Here is a 20,744-nt window from a genome sequence, read left to right on the forward strand (position 1 = left end):
GCAAATCTCGTAAGGCTCAGTAAACCTCTGTTAACAAGTTTCTCAAGGTACACAAAATATAAGTATAAGGACCACGAAATATAAACTGCATCCGCTCAGGTCTACTCTACAGAACATGGGTCTGGAAATTATACCTTGTCTACAGAAATATTAAAACTACTTGCCGGTGGCAGACAGACCTCTTTATTTTAAAATGGAATATGAGGCGCTATTGTATAGTGGAAAAGTGCTCAATCCATTTACTGTCAACAAAAGGTCACCTATTTCCAAGTGAAGAAATTTTGACTTATTAACAGCGTTAAATTGTACACATTAAAAGGTCAAGTGCTACATTTTTTCAAATCTGTCATGCGGGAAATTTTCTTAATTGGGATTACCCTTGCGAGGGTTTTACCGCACGACACAGACCTTGGCCACACTCCTCTTCATGTCATCCTCCAGTTCCAGCAGCCACTTCTCCACCTGGCCCCGGGCAGACGCCGTGCAGATGACGTTCACCAGGGGCACCTCCTCCCCGGCGCCCGACCTCATCCCCACCACCTCCAGGTCCTCCGAGAAGCTCAGCTCAGCGACGCCCTCGAAGCACAGTCTCGGCTGCACCCTGAAACACACACAGGGCATGCATTTATTTCAGGGGCGTAGCCGGGGGGAGGGATGGAATTAGGGGTTCAAACCCCCCCCCCCCCCCTTAGCACCAAATCTTTAATTAATTTCTTATTCATCACTCAAACAAATTTCATATTGAAATTAATAAAATGTTTACCATTACAATATTTAAATTTAAGTACCGAAAACTGCTAAAATAGCACTATTTTACACCTTAAAATCCAAATTTTCCCGGGAGAGGACCCCCCGTTTTAATTCGGGGGGGGTGGGGGGAGCATGCTTCTTATCACCCCCCATACACAAATTCTGGCTACGCCACTGATTTATTTATACTGTGATGGACCATTTTAGAAGCAAACATGGTCAAAAACAAGTTGTTTGAAGCACTTAACTGTTAAATTCTCGTTTTTTTCATTATTGAAAACTTATTTTTTTTATCATTATTATGTAGTTAACATTTTAGTATGAAATGTACTGGGGCGAACTCACTACTTGTAGGCTTCAATCGTGCAGGCAAATAGAGAGCAAAAGATGATAAACAGTAAGGACTTGGTTTTGACACCTATTTGGAAAGCAAAGAGTTTAAATTTTTTTACAGAAATTTTTATAAGTCAAAATACCAGCATAAATCCTAAAGCAACTGACTAAACTTTATTGATATTTAAATAATACTTCAGAACATGATGCATGACAAAGAGGGCGAGTTGAGACAGTAAGAGAAAGGCAAATGTATTTGTCATGCCTATGCAAAAGAAAATGTATTGACATTCAAATATCAACATGAAAGTTAAAGTAAGAAACAACATTATGTGCATTCTTAAACATACAGGCTAAGAAAGGTATACCAGAAGGAACCTTATGGAGACTAAAGACTTGGTACGGAACACAGCCAGAAAGAAAACTAGTCCCCGAACGTAAATTTTAAAGTGGCGACCGAAACAGAAAATTTTGTAAAAGCAACTGTCTCACATTACAAGATTAATGTGTAACCACAGCTCACAAAAAAGAGATAGAACTTAAAGATTTGCCATGACTCATCCGAAGAACCTCGCTGGAACACCAGTGGAGACGATAAACCTTTTCTCGCAGACAACCAAGTGCAGGCTGAGGCTCTAACACCCATGCCTTAAATACCGAAAGTTAAATACAACACACACGCACGGACAACATGGGCGGGGTGGTAGGGGAAAGAACCGAAGGGCTTCAGGGTATGTTGAAGTGGGAGTGGAGGGGAAGATAGAGTAAACGTGGACAAGAGGGCAAGGAGAGGCAATAAGGATTTACAATGACATTTTTAGGTTGCATAGAGCAAATACTTTTCCTTTCATGTTGATCTACAGCACCTACATTAAAATAGGTCACTGTGACAGTTAAACACAAATACATAACTTATTTTTTTAGCAAATTATTTTTAAATGCTTGGAGTATTTAAAATTTGTGTTTTTACTCATATCTTCTCATGTATGTCCCGATAATTCCTGATAAATTATAACTAGAAAAACTTGGTTATTTTCTTGGCACAAAATATAAAATATTACCCTTCAAAAACAAAAAAGGCATAAAGTGTGATAAAATCTTTTACTGGTGATTCATTATATAATTTAATAAATAGCCTAATACAAAAACTATAAAATAGATTCAAACTGCTTGAATTCCTACATAAAAACTATCACATAAAGTGCCCTGTGTCAACCATGAAGTTGGTAACACTAATGAAAATTGTACTAAAAATAGATATTACTTACACTTTAAGAGCTTGACTCTGCAAATAACAAACATGCTTACACTGAAAATACAATAACAATATTTTATGAGGGAACTAAATAAATAGTTGTATTCAACCTTGTTAAAATTACAGTAATTTAAAAATAAAATAAAAATTCTTAACTCGTCATTGGTCGCTCTATGAGCATTTTGCTCACCCTCAGAAATATTGTTTTACTGTTGTTGTTTTTATTGTTGCATGGAGGTGTCCTTTTTTCTAGCTGAGTTTTGAACCTTCCTTATCAAGTCACTAGGTGGCTAACAGGTTGTAACTGATACTTGGCCTTGAGATAATATATCGCTTACAGGCATGCATGCCGCATGAGCAGTTTGCTCACAGTGCGACCAGTCCCGTTGCTACATTTGTGACGACTGTTCGGTTTGCAAAGTGCTGTGTTTAGTCGTGGAATATATTCTCGTGAGACTTATTTTGTTTAATATAAATCTAATGATTCGTAGTATTACTTATTGAAATGAATCGGGGGAAGAAAATTGTGGCTTTGGCTCTTCAACAAATCGCTGAATGTTCCAGAACAAGTAAGTTATGTTATAATTATCAATATTTTGTTTGAAAATACAAAAAAAAAAAAAAAAAACATATATTACATAAAACATCAATTAACATCAATTACAGTAAACATTAAAATTTTGTCACAAATTGTTGATTTTCGTATAAAATAAGAAATTACTTTTGAATACGGAAGCTGAAAAGCTGAATTTGGATAGAAGTGAGACAAGATTTTATAATTTTGGAAAAGCACTTAGGAATTCCCGAGAAAGATGTGTAATTGTAGTTTTTCCATAGTTTTATGTTTCTATTTTATTTTTGACTACAATTTTCAGTAATGTAATATATATTCTGTGCTTTGTATTTACAGAAGTTCCACCATGGTTGCCGAAAGTGTACCACCTGAAAACCAAGCAGCTGCCAATGATCAAAATTTTGACCAAGATAATGTTGAAAAATCCTAATAAACTTAGGTATTATAAAATGTAAATTTCCATGAAAGCAGTTAATTTTCATGTAGAAATTCTCTATTGCATAATTGGGTTATATTAGTCATAGTCTCAAACGTATAACATAAATTAGTGTGCCCTCAAAATACTCATTAGATTTAATAATTTTTGTGGTAGAAAATGATGAAGTTGTGAATAATGTGTGATTTTTGTTGCTTCCAACACTACTGCATTTATTGTTGATGTATTCGTAGGCCGGACAAAGGAAACTCAGTATATAGCCAAATAGTTTGTGATAATGTTTTATGTAAAAAAAAATTTAAAATTATGTGATAATAATATTAAAAATTATTTAAACAAGCAGAGTTGTTTCATTTGCAATAAGTAAAAATATTTGGCCTTTTAAAAGTGGCTAAGCACGACTCTAATCGTAAAATTAAGCCTGTGAGCAAAATGCTCATGCGCGACCACTGGTGTAACATTTTACAATGCGACCAATGACGGGTTAAGAGAGTTCAAAAATATTATTTCAGTAACCAAAGCACAAGCTCAGATATAAATTTCAAAGAATGTGTAATGTAGCAGGTTAATTAAAGCTAATGTAACTTTCATTTACACAAAAGTTTCTGCTGCGAATTCTCTTGTCTGCTACGATAACTACTGTGACAAATTCAATATGTCAGTTTTTTTCGTAAAGAACATACATACTTAACTACGACCATTGGCTCACTTGGTAGGGTCCTTTGTCTGCGAGAGTGTTTCCAGCAGCTGATCGTTAGACAAGAAGAAGAAACGAGGGAAGAAGGCACGTTTCCTCTCCAGGTAGTCATTGAGCCCCCGCTGGATAACTTCCAGCAGACTGTTGCATTTCTTCAGCCTCTCCAGCATCTTGTCGATTTCGACCACAGAGAGCACGCGCGTGTCCACCACCACCGACTTCATGATATCTCTCCAGATCTGTTTGAAAAATAAATTTTTATATAAATGCTGTGCCCTTCATACTAATTACCTTCCCTTTTTAACACTTGACTCTCCACTTTCATGGAGTTGACGTGCAAAAGGAGCGTGGGCTTCTAATTGAGAGTTTCTCTCTGGATGAGATACAGGCTCAACACAGGCTCGATACGAGGATTAAACAAACCACTGATGGAATGTATGTATTGGGAAAAAACAACTTGGGAAACACCAATCAATGCCCACTGCTTTCCCCACTTGTGAAAGATAAAGAGTCGAATTGGAGGCCAAGTTACCTTGGTTCAACTACAAGGGCAGCATAAGTGGGAGCTGCTTCCCGATGGTTGCATAGAAGCCCCAGCGCCCTTCAGCCGTCTCGTCAGTCAACGCTAAAGCAGTCACACTGCAGTTTTGCTGACTTCTGGCGAGAATCTCTAAAGTTCTGATCACGTCTAGTTCTTCCATTTCCAAGTGGAACAATTTCTTCCTAGCCCACATTTACCATAAGATCAACAAAAGATGATACTGGGTGATAGAGTGGTCAGATCACTTGCCTACCACCAAGGTATTCTGGGTTTGTCTCCCAACACTAATTTTTCACAAATGAGAATTATGGCAAAAATTTCATTGAAGCAGTAGGTTATATCAGGGTAAACTCATTTTCCCCACTTCATTCAATTAAGTACCTATTCTCATCACTACTCCTCATTTTAGCTAATGACCCTGATGTCAATGAAATGTTAAGCCCAATTAATACTGGTTCCATAAGCTTAAAAGAGTTTGTCATCCAGACAGATTCTGAGACTAATAAATGAAAAACATTTCATTTGATGTCACAGTGTTAGTTTTTTCTTAGCTTCTAGAATTTTGTTGGGAAATTTGGTCTAGATGGACAGAAAAAATTATTTAACTGATCCATGACTGTTTGCATGTTTTAACAATTCACACGACGGGACAATGCAGTCTAACTGTGAACAGTATAGCTATTGAATGTAATCAAAAATTGTTGAATTCATTTTATGAAATGCTTATTAACCCTATTTGGTAAAAATTAATAGAAATGACATCCAAGCATGTGCAGCTATAATTTTTTTATATAATTTTAATAATTGGAAAACCGTTGACATAGTTTACTGTCCAGGAAACTAGAAAAATATGAAATTCTGAAGGGGGGAAAAGAAATGTTATTTCAAGTAATTTTGTTAACTAGTACTTTATAAACTTCATTAAAACTGAATGTTTAGAGACCATTTATGTGTTCCCGGGATAAATTTAATCATCGGAATTCGTTTCTATTTAAGAACACTCATTTCGTTATAAATGGTTTCTTTTGATGCTTTTTGATATTTTTCTACTTCATTCATCTTATTTAAGTACATTTGGGTACAAATCATATCATTTATATCAATTTGATCAATTTTTTCGACGGTGCCAGGAGGCGAGGCCCGACCCTCCCCCCGGGGGCTCCCGACCTTGTCGACGGCGCTGAACCTGCGCCCCTCCTCCGGCATCTGCTGCTGTATGTCCGGGGAGGAGAACACCGGCTCGAGGCTCAGCCAGGTGCGCTGCACGTTCAGCCACGCGTCCAGGATCTCCTGCAGGAGCTGCAGCTTGCCCTCCCACACCCTGGAGGGACACACACGACCAACCCCTCCGTCACCCGGGGCCGGCGCGTCCGTACAGGCAAACCAGGGGACCGCCCAGGGCGCCAAGTAGCCGGGGGCGGCGCAGCACGACACACGACAGCTCATATAATATGTTTAAAGATTATTGAAACTAGATGAAAATGGATTTTTTTTAACAGTTTGGAATGTTTATATTGGTATAAGTAATTATTTAAATTCCACGGTGACCTGTTTATGATTTGTAATAAGTAAAAAAGAAAAAAAAGCCTGCTTACATTTGATTGTTGACAAAATCTTAGGCTTACGTGATGTATTTTGAGGCAAGGAAATTTTTTTTTGTGGTGTCCGGCGGGAAAGAGGGTAGGGGGGGGGGGGGGGGCAATTAAGGTTTTTCGCCTAGGGTGCCAATTTACCTTGCACCGGCCCTGCCATCACCCCCGGTCAGAAGAGAGTTCAGTGGTCAGTCACACCGGCCCTCTGACCCGAGGCACACCCCCTGGCGGGGTTTCGAACACATATCTTTCACGAGTGCCGTTAGCCCGGCGGGTTTTCCCCGGGTGCAGTCGAACCTCAATAACACAGACCTGAAGGGACCACGACTTGGTCACCCTTCGCAATTAACGAGGTTTACAAAACGTAATCATAATTTTTATATATATTTCTAAATCAAAATTTTAAATAAAGTTAAAACTTGCACACAATTTCATACCGCACAATATTTTTTTCTTTTTCTTTTAGCGATTGTAAAATACAGTTTTAGGATGGCTACACCTGTGGCTCAAAAAAAAAAAATACTTCTCCTGTATGACACTTAAAAGGATTTAAGACAGAAAAAATTAATTTATAAGATTTTTCACCAACCTACAATGAACCAAAGCAATGGTATCAGTAATATTTTAGTTGCATTACATAGTTATGGAAAAATTTGTATCAACCACTATTTAATACATGTAGAGATGCCAACCCCCAGGTGAGACAATCAGTAATCACAATTTTTTTTACACATGCGTAAATCAGGCGCAACAAAAATTTATGAACACTGAACATTATGAACCTACTGATAGTGAGTATAATCCAATGTTAAAGATAAATCTCATATTGGATGTTACACTATATAAAAACATTTTTTGATAGTTTATACATGATAGTTTTTTCAGTAAACAAAGGTAGGTAGCTTACCCCATATTACTGTCCTTCATCAGACAGGGACAACTTTGTGGCATGTTTTGCTGCAGCCAACTCTTCTTTGCTAAACTTGTTTTGGTGACATATGGTGTTGTGAGTAAATGACTTCACTTTCTGCACAAGCAGTGCATTTAGTGTTTCTGTAGATAAATTGGGTCTAAATACAGTTTGGTTCTTTCGTACTATGCTGAAAATTCTTTCAGTTGGTGCATTGCTATGAGGAACTAAGAGAATAGTTAACATTAATTTGCTGAGTTCTCCAAATTTGTACAGCCCACTTTCATCTTGCAATCTGGAAATGTTGTGCCATGCTACATCGATACTAGGAGCAGCAAGAACTTCTTCACCAAAATCAGAGAACTGGTAAGCAGCAAATTCAGTTTCCAATTGGCCAATATTAACAGGCAAGTTTTTGAACAAAGTAACCATGTACTGAACAGAAGAAAATGAAACTTTTCTTCTCAAACGAACATCCAATACCTCAGCATGCTTCAGAAACTCATTGTAAATGGGCATTTTCTTGAGAATGTAGTCACAGCCTGCTTTGTAAAATTCCCTAACATGGAATAAAACTGACTCATCTGTAAAGCTGTAAGATTTTTCCCTTGGATGTAGGCTCTAGTGCTAGCACCAATCACTAGGTCAGGATCATCTTTCTGATTTTTTCTTCTTTGAAAGTCAACATCAAAAATAGATGCATTATCAGTACTATCTTTGAGTGCTGTAGGCTTAACAAATCTTACTAGTAAATCTGTGTAAAGAGCAACAAGTTTCCTCTGTAGAGCATGTATTTGGGGAGCTTCTTGTAGAAGAAAAACATTGGTAGAAACAAAAAGTGGAAGAGTGTTACTGAAAAAGAGACAGTACAGTTTACATAAAGGATTTTCAATCTGAGACTTTATGTCGAGAAACTGTGAATTGGAAACATCAGCATTGTCACCAGAGAAGAAATGTTCCAAAGCTTCAAATTGTTCGATCATCCTGTTAACAGAATCCAACAGAGACAACCATCGAGTGCTCACATGTTTCAAAATTTTGTGGGGTTTGGTGCCACAAACAGCTTGACACAACTTTAGACAGTTCTTACGTTTCGAGCTCTTTTGAAGAAAATAATACAACTGTATCAAAAGCTGTTCAACATTTAAATCCCTGAATTGACTAGAGGCTTTTTGTGCAGCTATATGAAGAAGATGACAAGAACATCCTTGCAGAAGTACAGAAGGTTGAACTTCTCTAATGAAAGCTATAACTCCTTTTAAATTGCCCACCATTGTGTTTGCATTATCACATGCGAAGGAGACACAATTTTTCCAAGGTATAGACTTCTGAGTCAGTTCCTTATTCAATATATCGAAGATTCCTTTCCCTGTACTATCAGTGGATTCCAGCAAAGACAATAGCGAGGTGCATATTCGGCCTTGACAACTATTATAGTATGACACAACAACTGGATACAATTTTACAGAGCTCATATTGTAATCTGAACTACCGTCTGTTGCCAAACCAAACGGCCCATTTTGTAACTGCTGTACAATATGCTTTGTTGTGGAATCAGCCATGCATTTAACTAGAGCAGTAGCTTTAGTCCTTCCACATGCAAATTTTTTTGCAATGGCAGAATCGGGAAACATTGCTCGAAACAAAGAATTCGCATGGTCCGCGCATGCAATTGGAATGTTGTGTTCTATCAGAAATAACGAGAATAAAAGCTCGGCATTTGTAACGGAAGTGTCGTCTTTGTTTGCAAAATATGATGTTACCGGCTTCGATGTACATTTTATTTTCATGTTGTCCTGATGCTTAGTAGAATTCACGTGCCGCCTACAGTCGTCTCTACCTCCATGAGCAACTGAAAAGTCGCAATCGCACACAGAACACCACACGTGATTTTCAGACCGTTTGGACACACGCAAACATGGCCACTCTTCAGTGTAGCTTTGTCTATATTTCTGAAGAACTTTTTGCCGCTTTGAAAACATGGTGAGAACATTTATCACAAAAAATGTTGACTAACACATACTATTATACACACACTATACGGTCGCAACACGTAACACATTAAAATTACAAAAAATTAACAGCACAACACGCCGAGACGCAAGTTCTCACAACTGAATGGCGCACACGCTGAAGTCGATTCGATATATCGCCATGTGACAGCCACAGCCAAGTCAGAGTCGATAACATATATCAACTGTCTCGTCTCTTCTTTCAAGGCATTTTCCGTAGAAATTTTGTCACGTCCGTAACCCCGTAATTATGGTTAAAATCAGTAATAATTACGGAATATCCGTAACAGTTGGCATATCTATACATTTAATTGTTCACCCTTGAAACAAAAAGAATTTTGTATTATGTATACAAATTCCATACTTTTGTGCTAAACAAATTACTTAGCACTGTAAGTCCAATGTAATTTATAGGGACTGTAAATACACTTTCTATTAATGAGAATTTTGTATAAACAGGGATTTTATTAATGAGGTCTCACTGTATTCCTGTTTCCCTCACCAAAGTATTTCATCGATGCGCAACTCTTCATCTCATTGCTTACTACAATCTCTAATGACAGCGATGTTGATGAGGCATTATGCCTTAATTAATTCTAAATTCAGGGAGATTAGCATTGTTGGCCACATTGCAATGTCATGGTGTATCATTGTTCATCGCCCACATCATGACCAACTCTAACCCAAAAGCCAAGACTGCCATGACATCAACCGCTAAAGTTTGAGATTATCTTTAAGGGAGATTAATCATTGCCTCCTATTTTTTTTTTTTTTTTAATTTCCAACAAACTTAAAATTTGAAATATTAATCCAAAACTTCTGACATGACAGGATATAAATTATATTTTCACTTTCTTACTTCATTACAGTCTGATATGGCTTCATAGGCTGAAACCACCAGAATGAAATAAATAAAATAATTAATTTTTTTTTAATGTGGGTGACTACAGAAGTCATAAGAGCTACACTTAACTACAAGCGTATATATAAATATATAAGGCACAAAAATAAGTGGAGCACAAAAAGCAATCCTTACTAATTACCCTCAAGATTATTTAAATAAAATCTGAAGATTGTAAATGAAATTCCAATTTGAATGTATTGTTATACATAGAGATGTTCAAATAATTAGTATAATTAAAGTAAAAATACCTAATTCAGTGGCAGTGGAACTTTTTTTTATATATAATGAATAGAGACCTGTAAAATTCGCAGATTCATTTCGCGATAGGATAGAGTCCAAATACTTTTGACATTATTTCGCTTCAGTGATTGGGCCACAGTTTATCTGAAGGACTCTGGGCCAATGAAAAATCTTTAACAGAAGAATTAGCGAATCACGATCATTCCAGTCAACAGGTTTTACGAGTCGGTAACCAATCAGCTGATGTAATTTGCACGATTGCGTAGAGGATCATGGAGTCTGTCCTTTGGGGATTTTAAATAGCGAATTTTTGCAGGTCTCTAATAATGAAGATTGCAGCTCGCTAATTGAGTGTGTGCCAGACTTTAGACCTGAGAAATGTGGAGTCGAGGGCAGATGAACGCGGCACGTGCACTCACACTATGTCGTTCTGGAAGGGCTTGATGTGCGGGGAGCTCTTCATGGTGTGCGTGCTGACCACGTGGTCGTCGAGCAGGCTCTGGATGTCGTCCACGGCCGCCACCACGTGCGTGCCCGAGTCGCGGTACTCGCGCGCCTGGAACCCCACGGACGCCCACTCCGCCCGCATGGCCGCCAGCGCCTTCTCCAGGCCGTCCTCCTTGCTGGCCGCGTCGCTGATCGCCTCGAAGCGGGTGATGAACTCGTCCAGCCCGAAGTCTATCACCTGCGCACACCCAGGGGCTTAGCCATTATTTTTTTTCTTATCTGAAAGCAGGTTAGCTAAAAGCCTGGGTGTCTTACCGCTATCACCGGCCACTGCACTGGAGGGGAAGAGTAAGCAAGCCCTACCGATTCTCCTTCCCTTCCCCTACCCCTGTCGCGAGCAGAAGCTATAAGGTTGTGATGCCGTGACGGGTCCCAAGCTTTCAAATATCTTACACCTACTGTATTTAACCCAGAGCGGTAATTATAAGCAGGTGGTGACTGGGTAGTTCTTTAAGCTGAAGCTAATTGTTTCCAGGAATGGGCCAGTTCTGCCAAAACCCAACCATTTTTATTCCTTTTTTTTTTTTTTGTATTGTCGAGCTTCGAGCATGAGTTATGATTTTGAGTGGACGTGGACAAGGCACTTGGATTTATTAAAATATCTTTAATTAATTTCTTACGTCATCACTCAAACAATTTTTTTATTAAAAAATTAATAATATTTTTACCATTACAATATTTAAAGTTAAGTACCGAAAACTGCTCAAATAGCACTATTTTACACCTTAAAATCCAAATTTTTTCGGAACCCCCGCTCTAATAGGGGGACGACCATGCTTCTTAAACCCCCCCCCCCCCTTCCCATACACAAATCCTGGCTACGCTACTGGCGTACACCCACACCCCACTCAGGGGCATTTCAGAGGTTCTCGATGGCTGCGATCTTGAAAGTGATAATTAGGGACAAGGTTACGTGGTGAGCAGCGATAACACCGGAATAACATCGTAAACCATGTCAATGCAACATACGACACCGAAATGCAAGTTAATAAAAAAAAAGTAAGGAATATTCTTCCTCTATTCACGTGATTCTCGTAAATGAATTGCCGATTTAAAGTTTTAATGTCTTTCATGTACCTATTTTCTAAATTATTCTTTGCAATTCCGCAGCGTACCTGTATGGATTTGTTTCGGTTAAAGCCATTTAATTTCTTTAGTTAAGTGTTATCTTTGATTTTATCAGTTTTTTTTACGACCAATGGAAAGTAATCTTTGCAATCTATTAAATGTTATAATTTTTTTTTAGTTTATTAATTAATTAAGATCAAGGAAGAATTTTTTTGCAAGTATTGAATTTTAATGGAGAGATTGTAATTACAGATATTTTAATGTGAGATAAGACCCACGAATTTAGTATTTACACTGAATTATAAATAGCACAATTCTGTAACAGCTTTGATGATTGGGTGGTAAAATTAGGAAGTAATTTGATGTAATTAAGAAAAGTTTGGAACATTCAGTAGAATTTTCACCTCAGAAGGAACCAGTTGTGTCCAGTTTTCGTCGTCAATTTTCAAAGGTTTCTGCATGGAAAAGTGATGTTGAACTTAACCCAAGAATTATTAAAGTATCGACAAATGATCTATGTAATTGCTGCTGAGCTTGATATCTTCGAGAATATTAAACAAGATATACTGCATGGTGTTACACGATTTATTGTCGACGACGAAGCGAAAACTAAATTGCTATCAGAAGAATTAGTCACTATTTACAGCAAGAAACTAAAATTTACAAACTATTTTACATATATTGTTTGATCTAAAAACACATCAAAAGTAGTGCATCCCAGATAACATCTTCTGAGAATGAAATTCTGGACCCATAACTGAAACATATTTATGGGAAGTGATGAATATCCAGAGCGAGTAGACATCTCGGCACTGGAACAGACATTTCTACACCTCGAATAATTGCATTCACTGACACGATATGGTTACTTGCCACTACGACCAACTTCTGCATTACCAAGTAAATCCAGGACCAATTATAACCAATATTCATAATACGGTATGCAAGCGAATATCAAGGTATGTACTAAAGGTGTCATGTGAATTTGTTAACATTGATTGAGTAGAGATTTCAATTGGTTTTGATATTTCTTTATTTGATGGACAAACAATAACTTTTATTGTTTGTAGTTTTTTTTTTTTTAAATCAAACCTTGTTGTTTTGTTTGAACCAAGTTTTTTTTGGTTTGGACCAGGTTTTTTTGGTTTAAACCAGCCTTTTTTTTATCTGATTACTTATTTTGGTTATCTACATGTTCAAATGAAAGCCACACAACATTTTGCTTTCTGCCACTAAACAACCAGGAAAATTACGACATCTATGAACTGAATACCGGAAAATCTGCACATTTAACTGGGACTAAACCACAAAAAGGGTATTTCCCCACAAGGGGAGGATTCTCCATAGAATGGGTGTTTTCCACAGAATGGGGATCTACAGCAGTGTCAGAGATTTTTCCCATGAAATAGGATTTTTTTTAATAATAAATTTATTTATTTCTTATTTTGTTTTACACTTTGACTACAATTCACTAATTAATTAAAATTAAAGTAGTATTTGGCTGGGTATAATTTACAACTTATTCAGATAATATTATACAATTTTTTGTTCCTGTAAATCACAAGAAACATTAATGAGCAAACTAGTGTTGTTATTAAAGCTGAATTGAACTTTCATTAAAATTTATTAAGATATTATATTTAAAATTACATTATTTTGAAGGAAAAAAAAATGTTTTTTATAACAACCATATGGTAACCATGGTTTACACCAATATGGTTTAAATCAGCCAACCCTGTCTACAATTACTTTTCAATCTATAACTGATATCAGCTTCACTACAAAAACTGTTTTATTCTCCAGACAAGTTTAAACAAATCATTTACTCCACTCTTTAGAAAAAGAAAAAATCAGGTCATAAATAATAGCAAAATATTGCTAAATTATTGGCTTTAATTTTTAAGATAGAATGGTTTATATTTTCCATCACATATGCTAGGAGCGTTGTTATGTTTTTTTCTTTGAAAACAGATAAAGCAATCAGGAAATAGGAACTTTTTTATTGGTAGGTACTCTTTCTATTTCATTAACTAATTTGTCTTGGAGCAGCAAAAAAAAAAATGAAAGTGTAGAACTTAATTCTAAGCAACACAATTTATACCTTTGTTGTATGATTTTCTCATACCTGCCTTACCTTTGTATTACGCGATAGTTTGCATGAATGACCACTGACCCTCACATTCTCACTGTGACCATTTAGCAGCTAATACCTCCTTAATCAATACTTAATCTATTTTGTGACATGGGCACTAAACTAACCTTGGCTAGTGTGAGGTCTGGACCAGGTTTGATAGGGAAACCGACAATTTCTGACACCTTCTCCCAGTGTCGCTCCTTCATGCCGGGATTGCCCAGCGTCTTGACGATCGGCAAGTGCTCTTTGAATTCTTCTATTTTCATTCGTATCTGCAGAACAAGCAGCAGTTTAAGGATACTCATCCTATTGCTGGAAACCAAATCATTAGTACACAACAAAATTTGTGTTAACTCAAAACATCAACTCATGTGTGCAGCTTGATGTTATAAATTACTAAAATATTCAATTTAATCAATATTGCTCTCTACAGTCATATTCGATGTCACGTTAAGGGATAGCGAGAACCTATAGATCCCGCTTCATAAGACCATCACTCACACATCAACCCCAAACCCTTTGGGATGAACAGTGTTATGATTAATTACTATACATGTTATGTTTTATTATTAAACATGCGTTGGGTCTAGTTGCTAAAGATGACGCATTGTAGGTTTCCTTTATTTAACAATCTTAGTCCAACGTACAATCTCACCCCTTAAGTGCACAATCAGCTAACTCACCATCTTGCCTTTGGCATTGTCGCCAACTTCACCGCATGCAACACCTCCCCCTTTTACAGGGTTTCTTATGATGACTCAAATGGTATCTTGGCAATAACCCTTCTCCATTCCTTCCAAACCTTCTTGTTCGAGGTAGTGGATTCCCTATCACCTAATGGGTTGTGGGGCCTACTCTCAAATCCCTTAAACCCCTCCTCTACAGGACTTTCTCTGGGGTTGCTTCCCTTCTATTGGCTAAATTTTTCTGCATTGTGGAGACTAGTGGTTTGTGGTCAGTTTGCACTTTTACTTTGTACTCATCATGGAATTTATACGGCAGCAAAATGAATGGGAGTATTTATTCTCAACGTCATTTAGACCCTGTGATGTTATGACCACCAAATGAATCCTGCCTGCATCGACTGATTTTGGATTATTTTCTGTGTTTTTGCACATTCATCTTTTCTCTATGACATATAGTATAAGCAGCAATGGTGTATGTCCAAAAATAATAATTTTAAATCAATCTTTTCCATTGTAAGAATCATCTTAAAAATGTCATTAGCGGCAGAAACATTACATGACAAAGTCGGGGAAAATGAGAAGAAGGAACTGACCATCGCCTATTGTAAGGAAAAATCTCAGCATTTACCTTGAGTGATTTATTGAAAACCAAAATTATAATGGAAGGACTGTGATTCCAACACGGGTTCGATGTAAGTCCGATGTTTCACCACTGCACCACTCTGCTGGTCCCGCGGCAGAGAATTGTGCTGGTTCCCACAAGCAACTCAGACATACAGCATGGGCGTGGCAACCGGGGCGGACGGGGGGGGACACGTCCCCCCCAATAATAAGTCTTCAATTTCGTCCCCTCCAATAATATATTTAGTTTTGTAGTTATATTAAAAATATGATATCTGTGATACAACCCATATGTTGCGCATGGTGCATTTAGTCCAATCGTGGTAATGTGAGCACTGTTTTTTTACAAATTTGTTCTCTGAAAATATTTTTTATAAAAAATAAATTATATATTGCAACCAACTATAATTAGAATATTTAGGAAAGAAAATGCCTGAAAAACCACCATTTTACACCTCCAAACCCTAAATTTTCCCGGGGGAGGACCCACGGACACCCCCCCAATTTTTTCCCAGGGGATGGATATTCCTCAACAACTAAATCAATTGCAGTCCCCCCCCCCCCCCCCCAAAAAAAAAATATCCTTGCGACGCCCATGCATACAGACGCACGTTCGAGAACACTTGAGTGACCGCACGCCGGGGGCGAGGAAAGAAACCGCACCTTGCCGCTGAGCTGCTTGACCGCGGGGAACTGCTCTAGGCCCCGCTCCAGGTCGCAGATCGTCTGGTGCAGCTCCCCCACGGCAGCCTCGATGTCGCCCGGGTCGTGGAAGCCCACCTGGCCGGACATCCACGTGTCGTGCTTGCTCAGGAAGTCCGCGCCGCTCTCGTACAGCCTCTTGTAGGGGGCCAGCTTGTCCGCCAGCTGCAACACCGCACACCGGCCAGGGTGGCTTAGAAGTCGATGGTTGTGGACCCAACGTAGTCCCAGTTCCAAGACCAGCTTCAGGAACTGCTGCTTTTAGAAGTACCGTATTTACTCACATAATGTCCGCAGTAATTTGGCTACATTGTTGACAAAAAAAATGGGGTGCAAACATTATGAGGTGAAGTAAAAAAAAATTTTTCCTCAAAATTTTACGTTTTGTGTAGAGTGAAAAAATTGTTCTCGCATAATCAGTTTACTAGCAGAGCGCTGGTGACTGGCGACCCTCCATAGCGGACGTGAGAAATGTGACAGTTGTCAAGATAATTGGGTACCGGCGATTAGTGGAAGACGCCACTCTTTTTTTTTTTCTTCTCTCACTCATGTGTGCGCTCTTACGTTCAGAAGCCGCAGCCAGCCTACACAAAATAAACGCTTTGCGTGAAAAGATATTTTTTTAATCTTTCATTGAGATGGCCACTGACGGCACGGGGCAGATGTCTAATGTCTGCATTAGCCGGTGCCGGCGAGCCTCCCTCCCTGTCCCTTGACCACTGTGTGAATAAAAAAACCGTGCGCATGAACCCCCACCACTTCTCCGCTACCTCCCCTACTTTGTGACGTAGTGTGAGTTGACGTGTACTGGCTTGTGCAATATATAGCCCATCCCCTTGCAACTCGCGTGACGTCGCAGGCAGCCGCGCAGTAGAGTGCGAGTTTCTGAGTCCGGACGGTTTCACCACGCTACAAACCCTCTCAGCGACCGCTCCGGAGAAATGAACAACTCAAGGTCAAAGCATTGTTGACAGCGTCGGTAAATTTCCATCCCGTTACTGTGCCTTTTAGGGGTGGCCAAGGTTGCTTTGTCTGGTGCGGACTTTATGCGGATTTTAAAAAATTCCATTTCAAGTATTTAAAAAGAAATGTGCGGACATTATGCGATTAAATACGGTAACCCCCAACTCCTCCACCATAAAGCAATTAAGTTAACCTCCCTTAAATAACAAAAAAATTCATAATTATAACACTGTAGCTATATGCAAGAGACTTTTCAACTGAATTTCCTGCTTTGGCCAAGTTTCTTTACATTACATGTGCACAAAAAGGGTAACCTGTACACTTAACACAGATGCAACACCACAGAGTCTATGTCATTCTATTTCCACCACAACCACAAGTGGTTCATGCCCTTAAGTCATATGACACAAATTTTTGAAGGGAACATGCTAATTTTTAATTTATCAAGTTAACAGATCTAAAGCATGAGTGTGCATCAATTTATATAGGAGTAGAAACACTCTATGATGATTTAAACAAGATGCCTAAAGATAATGGGAGAACATTATGTATGGGAAGTATGAATTTGTATGATAAATATCCAGAGTGAGTGGACATCTCGGCACTGAAACAGTCATTTCTACGGCTCGAATAATTGCATTCACCGACACGATACAGCTACTTGCCACCACAACCAACTTCTGCATTACGAAGTACATCCAGGACCAAATATAACTAATATTCATAATATGGTATGTGAGCTATGGCTTCCAAATTTTTCAAACGGAATGGCCATTTTCTTTTGTTCTCATAGGAACATTATTTAAAGAATTAAAACCCACAAAAAATATATGCTATTGTATATGTGTAATTTTTTCAAATTATTTTCTGATTATTTATATTTTGGTGAAAATTTCCCATTTCTTGACGGTTCCTGAGAATGTATTCGTAAAATCGCTGCTTTGTTAAATCTTGGTTTCGTAAAATGGGGGTTCTGGTGTAGTTTATATTTAAATTATGTAATTTATTTTAATTAGGGGTCACATTGTCGTGTGCATGTGTTTACTTCACAATGGCTTCTGATACAGGATGCAGCTTTCTAATAAAAATATATGTAATTTTATAACTTAGTGATGTATCAAAAACCAATTTTTTCGAATCCGAATCTCAAATTCGAATCACAAAGAGAACTTTGAATATACCCCTTGAATCTAAATTTAGCTATCAAGGGTACAAAATAAAATAATGTACAAGAAATGGAAAATATTAACTATGGTGTTGGAACATTTAACCTTTTAAATATTTTATTCATGAACTAAGTTTCCAGAATCAATACATATCGTAATTTTATTTTGACATCGTCCCGGGCTGCGCCCTTCTGAGCCCGATGTGCCACCACCTCTCCCCTTACACGCTGCGAGCCCCCTCCTTCCACCACCGCCTGCCGAAGTGTGTGTGTGCGTGCGTGCGTGTGTCGGCCCGCGCCCGCCAATGTGACGTCAGTGCTCCGCTCCCGAGAGTTGCCGAGCGAGGACGAACGGTCAGTGAGTCGCGAGCGCTGCGAGAGGAAGGAGCTTCATGCACCTGTCGTCGTTCTCGGAGGTTTTCAGTGATACAGGGGGAAACGGGCCTCGCCACACACAGGCTACGTCACGGCCCTGAGAACAGAGTAGCCGGGTCCACATGCCCATTATACATGTGGTGGCACCCTAGAATTCGACGGACACTTCAACCCCCATTGCGGTAGCAATTTATATAATTACATGTTGAAAGTGGGGAATGGTAAAAAATAGGTATTAAGAAAACAAAGTGACCTATTAAATTTTAGAGTTTGTCATTGTTGAATTAATTAATTAACTTTATTTCCTCTAGTATTTTTCTTTTTTTTTTTTTAATATTATTGTTTAAATATTAAATACTTCATATACTAAGGATTTGATTGGTCCACCCCTAGAATAATAGAATCATGCAGGAAGGATTTTTTATATAAGAAAGATGAAACATTTGACTGACCATGTCCCTCAAAGGATAGCTGGACTGCTCCCACTTGAACGCTCTCTCTTCAGAGTTGAACTGCCGTATCTTCTGCAGTGCTCCTTGAATGTGGGAGTCCAGATGTAGAGACTTCTTCAAATACCTGGGCAGATCTTCAATATCTCCATAGGTCTTCAATTCCTCCAGCCTTTTGTCACACTGCTGCAAATCTTCCTCAAATTTTTTAATTCGCATCTAAAATTAAAATAACAACTTTCTTTAGAATTATGTAATCATGTAAAGTAAAACAGTAATTGTTTAACATTTATAATGTTTGAACTGAATAAGTGATTAATCAATTAGGCCCTATATATAATATTCAATAAAAATTATAAAATAACCATGCATATTATTAATATAGAGTAGTATTCATAAAAGCAAACAGAGTGCCTTTTATTTGTATTTTTAAGTAACCAACTTTATTCAAGTATAGCATATACGTACAACACAAACAAAAATTACATATTTCCATGAGCAAATCTTAAGCTACCAATGTTTTAAAGCTTTGCAACAAACGCGAAGCTTCACATCAGACGTGAAGTTTTGCCTCACAACCGAAGCTTCAAATAAAATGAATAGCAAATTTCTTGGCGAAGTCGAATCAACTACTGAAAAGAGCTTTGATTGATTTGCTTGGTCGAAGCTTAGCACAGGCCTAAGCCCTAGTGATTTTGCTCATCTGACCAGAGCCCTCATCTACCAACAGGGGCCTGTGCGGGTGCCCTAACCCCCCCCCCCCCCCCCCCAAATTCCACAAACAAATGAAGGGAATTCGAAAACAATCATCGGGCAAAGTGGTTACATCTACTCGCCCCTACCTCTCTCCATCGACCCCAAAATCAAATTTTGCGTACGCTCCAGTCTTAAAAAATATTTTTTATAAGATTATAGGGTTTGATAATAATGTACTTTATTTAACGTATTAAAAATTAATTTAGTCAGCCTTGATGATGAGGCGACTGATGCTCAACAGTAAATAATACTTGTAAGACCAAAATATTTTCTGATCTCTAATTAAGAGTGGTAAAATGTATGATTGTGCAGTGTGTTAGGACAAAATCTTTTTTCTTTTCACCGCACCTCCTTCTCCACGGAAAAAAAATATATATTTTTTTTTTGCCATATATATGATTTTTTTGGTACCCTCGGCAGTTGCCCACCTAGCCCATCCTTTGGGCCATTTCTGTCCATTCAGCAACTAGGAAACATTCATCACTGGTTATATCAAAGCTCACCTTGAGTGCTTCTTGATATTCGATTGTTTTCTGTTCCACTATCTGCCGGTGTTCCTCGAAAATGGTGGCCATGCGACTGTACCACTGGAAAGTAGCGGAATTCTGCTTTATCTCAGCCGGTGAGAAAGTGGTGTAGTCCGAGAGAAAGAGCATGTACCGACACACGTCCCTCAGACGATCTTCCATCTGCACCACTGTGTCGGACTCCACTTTCTGCACGTATGCTATGAACTGCATTAGATCTTCCGTGTCCACCGGATGTCTCAAGGCATTGTTTGCAATGCTCTGGTACTCCTCCCCCAGTCTGAAATGAACAACTTTAACTTAAAAAGTGAGCTGTAATCATTGCAACCTAGTATTGTTTTCCAGAAATAACATAAGTTCTTATTTATATTAGTCAATAATAGCAGTAACACCTTATGACTGAGAGCTTCATGTGGAATTTAAAAAAAAAAAAAATTAATTGAATGAATTAAAATAAATATAAAATAAATCAATTCTCCCATAATTTATTATTTTTACATGATTGCAACATAAAAAAATTAAGAGGCTAGTTTAAATGGACTCAAAT

General features: G+C 38.2%; 1 protein-coding gene across 1 annotated transcript in view; it reads right to left on the reverse strand.

Moving 5' to 3' along the window:
• LOC134535373 (dynein axonemal heavy chain 7-like) overlaps positions 1–20,744 on the reverse strand; it is a 145,720-nt gene that overhangs the window by 91,217 nt on the left and 33,759 nt on the right. The window contains exons 9-16 of the mRNA XM_063374446.1: positions 20,174–20,477; positions 18,918–19,133; positions 15,924–16,127; positions 14,079–14,225; positions 10,664–10,929; positions 5,754–5,907; positions 4,058–4,284; positions 409–601 (exon numbers count right to left, since the gene is read on the reverse strand). Coding sequence (XP_063230516.1) covers positions 409–601; positions 4,058–4,284; positions 5,754–5,907; positions 10,664–10,929; positions 14,079–14,225; positions 15,924–16,127; positions 18,918–19,133; positions 20,174–20,477 — 1,711 coding nt within the window. The remainder of the gene's footprint in view (positions 1–408; positions 602–4,057; positions 4,285–5,753; positions 5,908–10,663; positions 10,930–14,078; positions 14,226–15,923; positions 16,128–18,917; positions 19,134–20,173; positions 20,478–20,744) is intronic.

The sequence above is a fragment of the Bacillus rossius genome, chromosome 8 (assembly GCF_032445375.1).
Source record: "Bacillus rossius redtenbacheri isolate Brsri chromosome 8, Brsri_v3, whole genome shotgun sequence".
NCBI classification, from domain to species: Eukaryota; Metazoa; Arthropoda; class Insecta; order Phasmatodea; family Bacillidae; genus Bacillus; species Bacillus rossius.